The 15,929-nt window shown below is 47.4% G+C and overlaps 1 protein-coding gene across 3 annotated transcripts in view; it reads left to right on the top strand.

Annotated features, from left to right (window-relative positions):
* Positions 1 to 15,929, top strand: part of CAPSL (calcyphosine-like) — a 29,378-nt gene that overhangs the window by 1,512 nt on the left and 11,937 nt on the right. For 2 of the 3 annotated variants that reach the window (XM_012721794.1, XM_004678092.1), the window contains exons 2-4: positions 12,725 to 12,861; positions 14,355 to 14,532; positions 14,806 to 15,015. In XM_012721794.1, the coding sequence (XP_012577248.1) occupies positions 12,725 to 12,861; positions 14,355 to 14,532; positions 14,806 to 15,015 (525 nt within the window). Of the gene's footprint in view, positions 1 to 7,339; positions 7,390 to 12,724; positions 12,862 to 14,354; positions 14,533 to 14,805; positions 15,016 to 15,929 lie in introns of those variants that run through there. The other variant, XM_012721793.1, reaches the window with a different exon arrangement.

Raw genomic sequence — 15,929 nt, 5'->3', positions numbered from 1 at the left:
TAGTAGGAAAGGCAGTTCTGAAAGCAAAGTTCCATCACAGCACAATGTGGACACAGAGATTTGTGCAAGCTGTTTTGCTCTGATGGAAGTGGCGATACGTGAACTTCAGCAGGTGATGACACACGAAGAGTAGCACTTCTCTGGGCGCACAAGGGAGAGCAGGTATTTTGGAAAAGAAATATATCTACTTACAGAGGGACAGAACTAGAGAACATTTTGTAGAGATGCAATTTTGAAAGGGTTGAGAATGACTAGAGACATGTCAGGCCACCCTATGCATCCGATGTTGAGAATCTGCATGTATGTGCACAGTGAAAGCCACTCTAAGGTTGAAGGCTAGTGCGTGAAGTTCAGATTCTAAGCACCCAAAGGACAGATCAGTGGAATAAGAAGTGGTAAATTATACATAATGGAATTTAATTTAGCCATAGAAAGATGAAATCTTGCCATTTGCGACAATATGGATGGAATTGGAGTGAAAGCTAAGTGAAATTAGTCAGAAGGAGAAAGCAAATACTGGAAATTTTACTGATATGTGGAATACAGCGAAATAGAGGGACTGATTAAACCAAGTGAACCCCAGAAACATGCAGGCCGCAGGAGCGTGGGGTGGAAATAAAGGGGAGAGGAGTCCCAGTGCCTTATGGCAGAGGACTATGGGTGCTTTTGTGGTGGGTGTGGGTGGTGACACACATCTGAGGAGATGTGAACCTACTCCCCTAAATCATATACTGTATTATAAACCAGTGTTACCTGAAAGATACTTGCATTAGTGGAAATGGGTGAGAACCAAGTCCTAGCCTCAGCTGGTCTCCATGGAAACCATGATTAAAGGAAAGGAACAGAGATGCAGACAGTGGGGACATGGTGGACTTGGTTGCTGATTGTATGCAGATCATCAGGAGTCTAGAATAATGTTCAGTTAGTAGCCTGGCAGTATGCTGTTGCCATTTTGTGAGGCAAGGAGTAAGAAAAAACAGAGAATGACTTTGGTTCTGGCATATTCAATTTGAGTGTGTGGGGGGGGGCTTTGCAGTACTCATAGTTGTGGGATATTTGAAACCTGACTCTGCAGTCAGGCAGTTCAGGAGTCAGAATAACAATGGAGAGGCATCATTGTGGGAGTGGGTAAAGGGAGACTGCCCTGGAAGGGCTTGTGAATGAGAAGATAAAACACCTGAAGCCTGGGGAGCAGCAGCATTTGAAATAGCAGGCAGGAGACTAGGGAGAGACAACATAGGTCAGACCTGAGAGATGTGTGATAGAGAAGATTAGATTCATAAAAAACAAAACAAAACAACAACAACAAAAACACCGAGAGAAAAGACTTTCAAGAATGTAGAACCAACAGTCAAGTATTAGGCAAAGCGAACTTGACACAAAGAACTGCTGATCTTGGCGATCAGATTAGCACTGATTTCTTGAGGGAATGTTCCCTGGGGTGAGAGAGTCGGGCATTAATAGGGCATGAGAAGGTGGAAAAACAAATGAGTTAGCTTTGAAGGGTGTCGCTAGAGTTTGTCTGGGATTGAGAATGTACAGTAGATTCATGGACTAAAGCATGAAGGTTAGGGCGGCCTCACGGGCCAGAGCGGGCCTCAGTGGGGCGGGAGGCACACTCCACCTGGCTCCCTTAAGTGGGGCTGGGTTGACCAAGCCAGGCGCCCAGCAGTAGTGCTGGGACAGACCCAGGGGCTGCAGGGCAGGCTGCCTGCTGGGAACCTGGTGTATTGGCTGGTCGGCCTCTCTACCTGTGGCTCCAGGTAGCACGAGGTCAGGGCTGCCCCAAGAGGGCCCAGCTCTCCCGCTCAAGCAGCCAGGACCACCATTAAAGCCTCAGGGCTGGCCAGCTTTGGGGCAGACAACCACTTGTGGTGTCTCTGGAGAAGCCTGGGAGCCCTCTTGGGGCTCTCTCTGTAGGGAGCACAGCTGAGCCTGTGGCAGGAGCTCTGGTATTCAACCTGGCTCCGCCCAGGTTGGGGCTGCTTCAGGTAGCTCCTAGGGCCATGCATAACCGCCTTAGCTCAAGGCCTCCAGAGCCCCGGGGATTGGGCTTCTGGTCCATTTAAAAAATGAATATGCTGGCCCTCCCTGGTGGCATGGCGGGTTAAAGCACAGCACTGAGAAGCTAAAGCCACTTCTGCGTGAGTTCGATTCCCGCCTGCCTCCTGCCCCGGAGGAGCCACATGGCGAGCCAGACCTCTCCTGGCCCGCCTGCTGCCCCCTCAGCAGTGTACTTCGTCGATCTGCCTGTTCTGCTCCCCACTCTGTCTCTGGTGAAGCCTCTCGTCGCCCCTGAGCCTCTGGCCTGTACCCCAGTTCTGTATGCACAAATAAATCTTTAAAAAAAAAAATGAATATTTTTGGAGTTGTGGGTAATTTGTAAAAGACCCTGCTCAGAATCCCAGTTTGGCTACCTCGATCAGAAGAGGGACAACTCCTGAGTCTCCTTGTACCTCAGCTTCCGTATTTTATGAAAAAGCAATCAATAGCTGTGGTTCTTCCAAAGAATATAAAGGTGCTTTGTAAACTATAAAATTATTATTCAAACTGATTATACCTGACATTTTTTTTCTGTTCTAATAAAGTGATGAGGAATAACCCTGGGAATCCCAGAGCAGCTGGGGAAATGTTCCTTAACGTTATCTTTAGTAGTCCCCTTGGCAGTGAATTTTTTAATGCAGAAACTAAAAGTTCAGGTTTTGAGGGTCAGAAGGTCTCTGTTGCAATTCTCTGACTTTGCTGCTGAAGTGGCCTGAAAGACACAATAAAAACCAAATATGTTTTCCAATAAAACCTTATTGACAAGCTAGGTGGCCGTACAGATTTCAACCAGGATGTGTTGTCTCCAGGTCTGCATTATTTTAGATTTTGTTTGCCTAAACCCAGCTTTTCCTCCATAACCATCCACAGAAAGGCAAATCCTGTTTGCTTTGGGGGTAAAGCTTGAGAAGCAAGAAATCATCAATGCGGTATAGGGCAACCCAGTGTGAACTGGGCTGCCTGTCGTTGGGTCCTCACCCGTGTGCTTAAAATTCAATTATACTGCAGGCACACACAAAAAGGGTCAATAATGGGAGGGGGGGAAGAAAGCCTAGAAAAAGAGAGAGAAAGAGAGAGAGATACAAGTTAACTAGAGCATCCTACCAACTCCACTGACTTGCAACACTGATAACACACTGAGAGCTCATCAAGAGCCAAACGACCAGCCACCAGTCACGTGGTCCAGGAGAGAGAGTCTAACATGGCTCCCTCAATTATATCCACAAAAGTCCCAGAATGCCTGCTTAGATCTGCCCTTGGGTCCTTGCATTTCTCCCTATGGTATTGCTGGGAGTTGTAGTTTCAGTGACTGGAGTAGGGGGTGGAGTCCACAAAACTGGAGTGAGGGGTAGAGTCCACAAAACCGCAGAATTCCTTCGGGACACCCTTCCCCCCTAACAGTACTTCATCTGCCAACTACAGCAGAAACTGCCTTATAGTCACCCTCTTTATACACAGAACCTGGGGCCAGGAGGTACCCAGCCCAGAATCAGGCCTCCCAGTTGTCCCAGTCCATCCGGGCCACTATACAAAGCACCATAGTATTATAAGCTACTCCAGTAGTTCATCAAATCAGGCATTCATTTCTCACAGTTGTATAAGGGGGAAGTCCAAGTTAAGGCAGCATCATGGGTGCTGAAGACCCTCCTCTGGGTCACAGGTCGCACCTTCTCACTCTGTCCTGCTGTTCCGGAGGGACTGAATTCTTTGGTAGGGGACTGTCTTCATAACCTAAATACCTCCCCAAGGTCCCCTCTCCTCACAGTATTTTCTTTGGGAGTTAGCGCTTTATTTAACACATGGCGTGGGGGATGGCTGGCACACATTCTGGCCGTCACTCCGGCTGTAGTCCTGGCATACAGTGGCCCTTGAGGAAGTGACTGAGTTGAGAAGTGCAGTCCTCTCGCCTCTCCTTGTCTCTTTCTTGTTGCTGCCGGAGTGTGATGGAATGGCTGGAGCTGCTGTGGCTGTTCTGGAACTTTGGGCAACTTTGAGGGTGAAGGCCCTGGTTGGCTAGAAAGACAGCCGTTTCTGACAACTTTGACTATGACTTGAACTGTCTCCCGATTTCAGTTACCTGAGAGAAAATTACGCCACTATTATTTTCAGGATCAGTTATCTGCTTTTTTTTTTTTTTTAAATAATATAACAGTTTATTTTTACATCATTTTGTACATTTTTTTTTATCTCAATTGTAATCCCCGTGAGTTTCCGTCACCGAGTATCTGCTTCTTATTTGAGGAAGTGGACAAAGTCTCATCTGGCTGCCTGCCTGTGCTGAAGCTGGGGCTCGTGCTCTGGGCACATACTTACTAGTGTTGGTTCTTGAACGTATCCATTAAGAGCCCCCCAAACGCAAATGGCTGTCTGGGTGTCTAAGTGGCTCTGAAATAAATATTAAATAGACACATTGTTAGGGGGAAAGGATGTGCAACAGGACTCCCCCAAACTTATTTTAAGTATCTATTTGCAAAGGTGCCAAGTAAGTGACTTTGGTGACTAGTGTTGCAAAGGGTCAGTGGTTGTTAGAACTGTGACTTGACTCCCATTGGAAAGGGACAAGGATGATCCAAGTGGGCTTTGTGTTTGCAGTACCATGGCCTCATGGCACCTGAAAAAGTGGGATTATGGAAATTATCTACTGGTTCTAAGAGCATAGTCATTGGAACTGGGGAGATTGAAGCTTTTCCCCTTATTTTTTTTAATATTTATTTATTATGCATACAGAACTGGGGTACAGGCCAGAGGTGCAGGGGCGGTGAGAGGATTCACTAGAGACAGAGCGGGGAGCAGAACAGGCCAGCTGACGAAGTACCCTGCTGAGGGGAGCAGCAGGCTCATCAGGAGAGGTCTGCTGTGCCATGTGGGTCACCTCTGGGGCCCAGGGTTGAGCTGGCACTGAAGCAGCTGCAGCCAGCTTGCAGTGCTGCTTCCTAACCGGTTGAGGAACCAGGGAGGGCCTGTTTTCATTTATTTTTTTTGTTGCATTTTGTATACAATCTAGCCACACCTTTGCTACCATTGTGTAGTCTGCATGTTTTCCTTCTCTGTCTCTTTAACTCCTTTCATTTGGTAGGCTCCTGACTCAGAATAGGTTGCAAGTAATTTCCTGGTAAAACCCTCAGAGACTCAAGGCAGAGCAGAGAGAAGAGCAGGAGGGAGATGCTGGCAGGTTAGTTGCCATTAAGACAGCTCCTGTTCCAGAGATTCCCAGGGGATGCTCATTATAAAAAGTCCCAAACTCAGGGGCGCGTCTCTACTTTATTAGACCTGGGATGGCAACACCTCATGGGCCTGAATATCATGCTTTACAGGTTTTCTTGCTCTGCTTCCCAGGCAAGGATCTGCAAATGTTGTTAAGAAAACAGTTGTATCGGGTCTTTTGCTCACCCAGAAAGTCAAACTCTGAACCAGGAGATCGTCTTTGCACAGAGAAGTTTATGTATGAAGTGCTCACCAAGAGCCAGCTGTTACTGAGGAGTCAGCACTTGTATTAACACCTTGAGAGTTGGCACCCCCAAATCAAGGGTGTTGTTACTACATAACAGAGAAAGCTGTCAAGGCAGAACTGCAGGCTTTGAGGGAGGGAGGGGCTTTGTATTCCAGATCTGGGGAGGCACCTCACGTCCTCGGGGTTAACTGTCCTTAGGTGCGGGCAGAGGTGTGCCCTGATCCTGTCCTGATCTCCAAGGTGGCATAGAGGAAGCTCTAGGAGAACTAGCACAATGAGTTCTCCAGTTTCCTGGGAATGGAGCCTGGGAGTAGACCACAACGGAGGAGGAAGAGGGGGAGAAGGAAAACAGAAAGCGTTCAAGTCCGTGTTTGATTTGCTCAGTGTAACCCATTCTAGTCGAAGAAATTTCAGGCTGCAAGATGATGGTAGCAGCTGTACCAAGTGGTGATAAAGTGCTACTGAGAGATGGTGAAATGTAATTGATTTAGCTCCCCTCCCAATCCGCAGTCCCTTCTTGCACTAGACTGCCAGTTCTTTTACTCAGGTAAAGGTATGTCTAGAAGCTGCAGGATGCATCTTGACATTTGTGGCAGTCAGGGACTTGGGGTGCTATTTGTTGAAGGCGACCCTCTATGGGTTAGCAATCCACCTGTCTAGGGGGTCTACGTTTCTCACTGACAGGGGCCTGGGTGCCAGGCAGGTGCTGACCTGAGGCGGGCAGTTTCGTGGTGCTGCGGCTATGTGCTGGGATTGCTGGGATTCCCTTGTTCTTCCTTCACAAGGCTGATCAGACCTTCGCCACTTAAGCCAGGAGGAGGCAAGAGAAGCAAGAGCCTTCCAGAATGCCCGCCACGGTCACTGCCTCAGTCCCTGTGGCCAGAACCCAATCACAGGACCACCCAGCTGCAAGTCAAAGAGGGGGTGGGTGAGAATGACCATTATATAGGTCAACCGGCGATGTCTGGAAAAGCAGTGGCAACTCAAGTTCAAAAAGTTAAAATGGCCTTTCCCCTGCTCTAAAGTTTGTCCGAGTTAACTAAAAAGCCATATAAGCAGCCTGTGTCCCTTCAAGTGACTGACCTTTTTCCTGAAAAAGGACAGCTACCAGTGCAGTGTCAGAAGAGCCCAAGGGGCAGTGTTCGTGGGAGGGTGTATTGTGCGTTTCCTTTGTATTTTGCATTTAACAGGCTATGGAAGGCCTTGGCGCATTTCTCTTTATGGAGTCTGCATATATGATCCCTGCGGCCACCTGTTTGGCTCTACAGTCCGCATCTGTATGGCAGATTGCTGGTTATAAAGAGACAGATGAGAGAGACAGCATCCGAGAGGCAGACTGGGATGTCAGGTTGTAATTCACCCTACTGTCACCAGAGGGCACCACAGACAATCCAATGACGTGCAGGCAGGGCTGGAAGGGGTCCCTCCTCTGGCTCAGCTTAAACCTGTCCCTGAGACTGTGGCGACGACGGTGCACAGGTGAATTGGTGGCGGGAATTTTATGGGGACTACCTCCGAGAGAGGAGAAAGTATACACTGAACAAAAATGAAGAATGGTGTAAAATACATATAAGTTAAAAAGTAAATAAGCCCGTCCCTGAATTTGGCAAAGAATCCTCTGAACCCTGCAGAGAATTATGCAGAGACAACCTGCAAGCATTTTCAGCTTTCCACATCCCGTCCCAACGTGCCTCTTGAAATCCAGGCGGAAAGAGAGCGTTGGGTGGTGGCTGTGCACCTTGACAGTGGGAGGAGGGAGCCTCACTGGGTTCCCTGTGGCATGCTGGACACCACTGGTGTGTTGCTGCTTCTGGCTCCTGGGTGTTGCTGCCTGGGCCCTGAGTCTCCAGGTCTCTGCATCTCGTTGATCCGTGAAGGTATCTTCTCATCGGCAAGTAAGAACTCTAGGGAGCTTTTTCTCCCCCCTTTCCAGGCAGCAAGACGTCCCCCCCTCACCCCCCCACCCCCATTGTCACCAGCATAGCCTCTCACCCCCCCCAGGCTTTCTGCACACTGCCTCGGGGGTCCTTATGCAAACTCCCCTCTCCCCTGCACGCAGGACAGAATCAAACACCCCGTCATGTTGCCTCAGGAACTTGGTGACCGGGGCTGGCTCACCTGCCCAGTTCATCTTTCTCCCAATTTCCCTTGTCTTTATCACCCCTCCCCCAATTCTCACCCGCTTATTTTCCCTTGCCCCCACCCCTACGCTTCAATATACTCTCATTTCTCTAATCTTACTATTTTTTTTTTTCATTAACTTTGGCTCTTCCTCCTGACCACAAGACCCCAACCTGAATAATTTCCACTCCATTTGGAACTGAAGGTTAGGCATCCCCTCTTTTTTGGGGGGGAGGTCTTCAGAGAGCCTCAGTGCAATATTGGGGTAGTCACGCTAGTGATTTGTTGCAGTTCAGTCGTGAGATTGCGTTCCACCCCCCAGCTACTCACCCCTAACTGTACGCAGCGTGCTCCTGGAGAGGCATTTAGCCCTTGGGAAATGCTTGCTGATGTGAGCCTCGCCCGGAGCCTGTACGGACTCAATGCCAACATGAGGGGGCGCTGTGGGCACATGGATGCGAGGCAGAGCCGCTTCTTCCTGGTCCTCGCCAGCCTGCTGCGTGGGCTAGGCTGTCAGCCTGAAGAGACCGGTGTTCTCAGCGAGGGTCCTCTGGAGTCAGGGACACTTTGTGTCGGCGTGGTGTCGGCGCTGCAGGTCCGGGAACTGACTGGACCTGGGCCCTGGTGTCTCCACGCAGCTTCAGAGATTGACTATTGCCCTCTTTTTTTTTTTTTTAAGATTTATTTATTTGTACATACAGAACTGGGGTACAGGCCAGAGGTCCAGGAGCGGCAAGAGGCTTCACCAGAGACAGAGTGGGGAGCAGAACAGGCAGATCGACGAAGTACACTGCTGAGGGGAGCAGTGGGCGGGTCAGGAGAGGTCTGCCACGCCATGTGGTCACCTCCGGGGCAGGCGGGAATCGAACTCATGCGGAAGCGGCTTTAGATTCTCAGTGCTGTGCTTTAACCCGCGGCGCCACCAGGGAGGGCCCACTATTGCCCTCTTTTATAAAAAAACCTCACCCGGCGTTGGCCCCCCACTGCCACAATCCCCTTTTTTAAAACGAGGTAATATTATTCTGCATCATTGTAGGTGCCAGGGGTACAGCTTCTCACTTCAGCACCTGAACATAGACACCATGCCCACCCCCAAGGTCCTGTCACCATCCACCACCAACCAATCCACTTCTACCTGTTGTCTGTCACCCCAACCCCTTTGGTGTCCACCCATGATGCGTTCTTCTGGAGCCCCCAAACTCAATGTCTCCTGTCCCTCTAAACTAGGAGACTTCAGTTCTCAAATGCAAGATCATGAGCTATCTAGGAGCTGGCTTCTGGGACTACCCGTCCCCTGCAGCCAATAACTGTTAGCTATGGGTTAGCTACCTGAACAAAACGGTAGCAACATGCCTCTCACACACCATGGGGGCTGGCAGTAGAAAATAGATTTTTTTCTGAACACAACAAGTTAGACTCCTGAGGTGACTGCTAGCCTCCTCTAAGGGTGGGGTGTTTTCCTGGAACTTCCTTGCTCTTCTAAGAGGGGGCACCACCAAACTGCGCTTTGAAATTCTTTTGTGTTGTTTCCCAGGGTGGTGGAGCAAGGTCACCCTGCTTGAGAGTCTGGAAGATCAGGGTTGGCCAGGATGTGGGGAGCGTTTCTTTACCAACACAAATCTTAAGCTTCCAAGTGGGAGAAAGGACAAGGGGTCTTGAGGCTCTTGGAGTCCTAACAGTGTGAATTGCTGTGAATGGCAGGGGCTGTGGCTGGGACAAGTTGCTTGATTTTTTTGTGCCCCAATTTCTTTATCTGTGAAATAGGAATCATAGTAGAACTAATTTGTAGGATTAAGCCACACTGAGATGAAATTCATGTAATCTGAAATAGCCATTCAAAAACGTGTGGCTGGTTCTCCCTGGGTTAAAGCATAGTACTATAAAGCCATTGGCAGCCACTACAGTGTGTATTCAATCCCCGGCCAGGGAGGTGACCCACAGGGTGTGGCAGACCTCTCCTGTCTCACCCACTGCTCCCCTTGACTGAATCAAGAAGATATGGTATATTAAAGGAATACTACTCAGCCATCAAAAAGATACACTCATGCCATTTACAGCAACATGTATGGAACTAGAAGGGATTATGCTCAGTGAAATGTCAGAAAAATATCAGATGGTTTAAATATGGGGAACCAAATAAGGCATTAGGGGAAAATAATAACAATAAAAAAAGATGATGTTTCATATATATATATATATATATATATATATATATATATATATATAACATGTTTTAAATGTTTAAGGAGGGACCTACCTGGTGGCACAAGGTACAGCATGAGTTCTATCCCCTGACAAGGAGTGACCCACATGGCGCAGCAGACCTCTCCTGTCCCCAATGCTGCTCCCTTCAGCAGTGTGCTTCATCTATCAGCCAGTTGTGCTCCCCACTCTGTCTCTGGTGAATCCTCTCACCCCTGTACCTCTGGCCTACACCCCAGTTCTTGTACACATTAATAAATAAATAATAAAACAAAAATGTGTGGAATTCCCAAGCTATTGTGTGGTCACCAAGTTCCCACACATTTCCATCATCTCCTGAGGAAACGTGCCTATTAAGCAGCCCCTCCCCCCTGGCCCTCTCCTTCTCCCTTCACCCCTCACCCCTTGTTCCTGTGTCTGAATTTGCCTGTTCCGAATATTCCATATACGTGGACCCGTACGGTATGTCGCAGTTTGTGTCTGTCCTTTTTTTGTGTACGTGTATCTGTCTTTTTTCCCTTCGCTTGTTCACTTCACATCCACGTGGAAGTGTATCAACTCGCCATTCCTTTTTGTGGCTGGCTTAAACCCCGCTCTGTGATCCTGTTTTGTTCGTGCGCTGCCTGCGGGTGGCCATTCGGGTCATTTTTAGCCTCTGATTATCGTGACAAGCGAGCACAAGTGTCCTGTAGTTGTCTGTGTCGTGGTCTCAGATCAGCCCCTGGAGTTTTTGTGTGACTGGGGATACTTGCTTGCCACACTGTGGGGGCCCATGAATGTAGCAGCTGAGGGTTTCACTTCATCTTAGGGGTGTGCCAGGGCCCTACAGGGGTCGCTCCCAGAGTGGAAAGCCAGCTCTTGCTTTCTTCCCGCTGTCGGTGTTATTCTCTCTCTACTCCCCTCCTGTTGCAGCAGCTAGTGTGGAAACCTGAGTGGAAAAAGCAGAGGTGGAAATGAGGACAGAGAGGTGAGCAGCTTCGGACAAGCAGTGGGCAGCAGCGTTGACTGAGGGGGAGAGATGGGACAGCAGTGGGGTCCCCTTGAGGGGCAGGCCTTGGGGCTTGGTCCTCTCTCCGGAGGACCCTCAAGGCGGCCACTTCCGGCTCCCATGGTGCCTGGTGGATGAGGGTGCTGCTTCTGCTGGCGACCAGCTGGGAAGTTCCTGAGATAAGAAAGAGTAGGGGAGGATAGCGGGCTAAGTGAGAGAAACGATGGGTTTGTAAGTGGTTGCATTGCAGCTGAGGTGGTGGGGTGCTGTGAGCCGAGATTGGAAGCTGGGGACATCGGTGGGGATTGTCAGCTTGAGATCAGGTGACAGAACAGTAACAGGAATTGTGGGTTTGCCGAGAGCCAGTGCCAGGACGCCAGCTGGTTGGTTGTGGGTGTCCCTGTCCTTGCACCAGTTCCCTGAGCCTCCTGACGGGTGGAGAGCGAGGTCTGTGAGAACCTGGTGCGGACCGGACCGTGTGGACTCCTGAGCTGCTAGGCTTCCGGGGCTAGAGGAGGGAAGGAAGGCTTCACATAGCTTTAGGCAGAGAAATTCTTCCTAAGCTGAAATAAAGTCCCAAGAGAACTAGGAAGAATTAGTTCCATTTGCTACCACATAGTGGGAAGCAGAAGGGCGAGAGGAAGTGAAGCTATAACTGACCCTCGGGAGGATCCAGAGGACATAGTTAAGTATGTTCATCCTTAAATTATCTCCTGTGGTCTCCGTTTTCTGTATGAGAATCTCTTTCTCCGAGGTTCCTCATTTTCTCTAAGGTTAGAAAATGAGGAACCTCAGGGCTGCCATCTTTGACGTAAAAACTCCGCTTCTTACCGGCAGCACCATGGAAATGCCAGAAATGCCAGCCCTGAACCAGCTGCGGAGCCCTTGAGTCAAGACCCATCCATCCCTAACCACCATTTCCTCTTCTATCTTGAATACTGTTCTTTGCATATCCATGAAGTTCTCTTGACCCCTTAATTCACAATTCACACTAAATAAGTTGCTTCTAGATCGCTTCCATGGGGACCAGTGCCGTCTTGGAGCAGGGGTATACCTGAAAGATCATCTAATCCAATCTTTCCAGTTAACAGAGGAAGAAGAAGCAGAGACCTTGAAAGTCAGTAGGATCTAGGCAGACTTGAACGTGGGTCTCCAGACCTCCAGTCCAGAGCCCTCTGTCCCATGGATTCTCAGGATATAAACTGTTGCAGGAGTTTGTCAGTTGCACACTGGCCTTTCAGGAGATGGTGCTTCTTTGCACCTTTTCCCCATTGCTGCTTATTTAAGATATAGAACCAAACTGTAAAGAAAATATATGTTTGTATTTATTGAGACTGAGAATATCCATTACTATTTTTTTTCCCTGTCTTGAAAACCTAATTAGGTGTTAACAACAGGACCTGTTAACTAAGGATAACATACTGGTTACTGGCGAGAATCATTAAAGCTCAAGGATTGAGAAGCACAGACAAGAGAGAAGCAACAAAAATTAATCCTTTCATTAAAAAGGGGCATATTTAATGTGTAGTGAAAGGGGTTATGGGAAAGCCCAAGGTAAAGAATACAGCATTAAAAGGCTCAAAAAGAAGTCCTTAGGGAAATGGGACTTCATTTGGAAGAGGGCTTGGGACTAACCAGAGCATATAGGGGAAGGGCTGAGTCTTCAAAGCTGTCTTCCAGGTTGGTGAGGCCAGACATCTGCTCCTACAGGAGCAGATAAGCCAGGAATAAATATGTCAGGCACAAGAGTTGTATAGCTAAAAATTGGAAATTCTGGGAGGTTTGAGACCCTTCTTGGGAATTGAAGGTAGAGTGTGCTGTAAATTTCCTTCTCCACAAGGCTGCCGTAGCCCTGGCCAGGCATAGGAAGGCCAGGAGGAAGGCAGAACTCTGCTAATATGCTGTGGATTTGCCTTCAGATGGCAGGGACAGCGCGCCATGACCGAGAGATGGCGATCCAGGCCAAGAAAAAGCTCTCCACAGCCACTGACCCCATTGAAAGACTCCGACTGCAGTGCCTGGCCAGGGGCTCTGCGGGCATCAAAGGACTTGGCAGGTAGGACCTGGACCTGGGATTCAGGCAGGACGTGCAGGGGGCACTGTGTGACCTCCAGCAAGCCATTTCCTTGTAGTTCCGTATTTGCAACATGCAGAGCCTGAAAGAATTGAATTTCTGGTCCCGTGTGACAGTTTTTGTTCTCAGATTCAGCAAGGCCTACATCTCTAGAAGAATAGTGATTTAGACATGACTGCAGGGTTTGGAGTTCTCTCTCAGGCAGCCATGTGTTCCTCAGGGCACTGGAAGTGCCGGTGACGCAGTACACAGTTCCCTGTCTCTGGGATTCCTCATCTTCTAAGTCCTGTCCTGATAACGTAAGAGTCTTCAAGACCAAAAAAATCCAGAAGGTGAAGAGTTGATCGTGTCTTGCCCACCCTTGACTTTGTCAGTAAGTCTTCTGAGCTCCAAATGTTTCCCCACATTTTATGTTTTTTTTTTTTTTTTTTTCATGAACAACACTAGCTAACCAGCTAACTAAGCAGCTCCCCAGGGAGTATCTCTGGAGGTCTTGTCCTAAACAAAATGAAACAAAACAAAATTCTTCATCTCTTCTTAGTGGTAATTAGGTCATGAAGACGGGCGCTCAAGAACAGAATGAAAGAGGCCTCTGAGGGTGCTTACAGACCATTTATTTCCAAAGTTATTTAGGTCATTTCTTTCCCAGTGTCCACCTCCTTTCTGTTCTGTGAAATTATTTAAAAGTTTGTAGTAAAATTAGATTTACTTGCCATTGTCTGCATGCTTTCCTGGGGTCCCCTGACCTCCTAACAATTTAGAAATTGTTTAAAAATTTAAATAATTTTTTACAATTTGTATACTCTGAGGTTCAACCTTTGAGCGGTAAACGTCTCTGGGCTTTAGCAAATGCAGGTCGTGTCTCTACCATGACAGCATCATAAGACACAGTTTTACTGTCCTCAAAATGCCATGCACATGCTCCACTGTGCCTCTCACTCGTTCCCCTTAACTTTATTTTTTTTAAAAAGATTTATTTATTTATGCATAAAGAACTGGGGTACAAATCAGAGGTGCAGGGGCAGGGAGAGGATTCACCAGAGACAGAGCGGGGAGCAGAACAGGTGGATGGACAAGGTAAACTGCTGAGGGGAACAGCAGGTGGGTCAGGAGAGGTCTGCTGTGCCATGTGGGTCACCTCCGGGGCCGGGGGTCAAACTCACACTGAGGTGGCTGCAGCCAGCTTGCAGTGCAGTGTCCTGACTCATTGCAACACCAGGGAGGCCCCCCCCTTAACTGTCTCTGTAGTTTTGCTTTTTTACAGAATGCCATATAATTAGAGTCCTATGGTACACCTTGAAAGGTTAATTTTCTTTTATGAGGGACTGGGAGAGGCCCTCCAATTTTGGAAGGAGGATTCAGGAAGAATATATTTATACTTTGAAAACACTTGAAAGTGGTTTTCTTTTTAATCTTTACGCGTACAGCTTGTTCTTTGTGGGGTTTCTCTTCTTGATTGTGCATATTTCCCTCAGAGTGTTTCGAATTATGGATGACAACAACAACCGAACCCTTGACTTCAAGGAATTTGTGAAAGGGTTAAATGATTATGCTGTGGTCATGGAAAAGGAAGAGGCTGAAGAGCTTTTTCAGAGGTTTGATAAAGATGGGAGTGGAACCATAGACTTCAATGAGTTTCTTCTCACTTTAAGAGTAAGTGGCCCCCATGAACCAGGTTGGCTTTCGCGTAGTTGGGTTGGCTATTTTGAGGTTTGTTTGTTTTGTTTTTGTTTTCAGAGCATGTTAGTACACTGGGTGGGGGATGGACAGGAGATTGAGAACATGTTTCAGAATTTCATGAAGCAATCACACTCTGGATTATCTAAGGGCACACCAACTATTTTGCAACACTGCAAGGACTATCTCATCACTTTTGACACACACAAAAAGCTCATTTGCGGTGTATGTGTTTTTTCATTTACCTAGCCTCCAATGTCCAGAGCCAGAAAAGAGGTAATTATGCAAGCTTTTAGAAAGCTAGACAAGACTGGAGATGGTGTTATAACAATAGAAGACCTTCGGGAGGTGTATAATGCCAAACACCATCCAAAGTACCAAAATGGAGAATGGTCAGAGGAACAAGTATTCAGAAAATTTCTGGATAACTTTGATTCACCCTATGACAAAGATGGATTGGTAAGTAGGAGAGTTTAATCTAAGTGAATTTTTTTTCTAATTTGTAAGTACAAATGGAAAGTAAGCCCAAAGCCTTAAAAAATACTTACATATTTTTATGAACATAGTAATTATGAGAGAAGTAAAATATTTCTTTAATGACTTCCTAGAAAGTTGAGAACTAAAGCCATAGAATCTGTGTATGCCTGTCCACTTTGAGTCAGTAGATGATTCACCAACACAAATTTCACTTAAGTTAAATGCTCACCACCTGGAGAATGATGTCTCGATGAAATGTTGCATCCCATGGTAACCAAATTTTTACACCCAGCTATTCTCTTTCCAGTTAGATGATCATTAAATATATTTAATTTTAAAATGAGACCATCATTCAATAATTTGAGCATAATTCACAAGCCATTTCAGGATGTTGCAATGTCTTTTGTTCTCCTCCTCAGAAGTATCACTTATTAGCATGTTGCCATGTGGAACAGACATTTAAGTGAAGTTTTGGTAAAAGGAATGACTGATAACAGAATTTGCTCTGATTTAATATTCAGCAGACTTTGAAATTCACTTGCATTTCTAAACCACATCGACCTTAAGAACAAAGAGAATCATCCCATCTCCATTAACTGGGTCTTCAAGTTGTAAATACGGTTTGGTAGGTGAGAAGGTAACCCCCTCCCCCCTCAGCTGTGTCTAGGCTGTGATGCAATGTCTCTTTCTTTATATTTATCATAAATGAACCTTCAACTTCAAACCAGATTTGCCATCAGGTGACTGCAGGCTGTGATGATGGAGAAGGGCATTTCCTCGTTGGTTGCTAGTCAACAGCAGCAGAACCTGGGCCAGGATTATTCCTAGGAAAGATTAGGAGGTCAGTGGGCACAGGGAGATGGTGGTGATAGCAAGAACATACTAGCCCCCCCCCC

This window comes from Condylura cristata, unplaced genomic scaffold (genome assembly GCF_000260355.1).
Source record: "Condylura cristata isolate star-nosed mole 26May11 unplaced genomic scaffold, ConCri1.0 scaffold00007, whole genome shotgun sequence".
NCBI lineage: Eukaryota > Metazoa > Chordata > Mammalia > Eulipotyphla > Talpidae > Condylura > Condylura cristata.
Note: the sequence above shows the minus strand (reverse complement) of the source record. Positions and strands in the feature narration are given on the sequence as shown.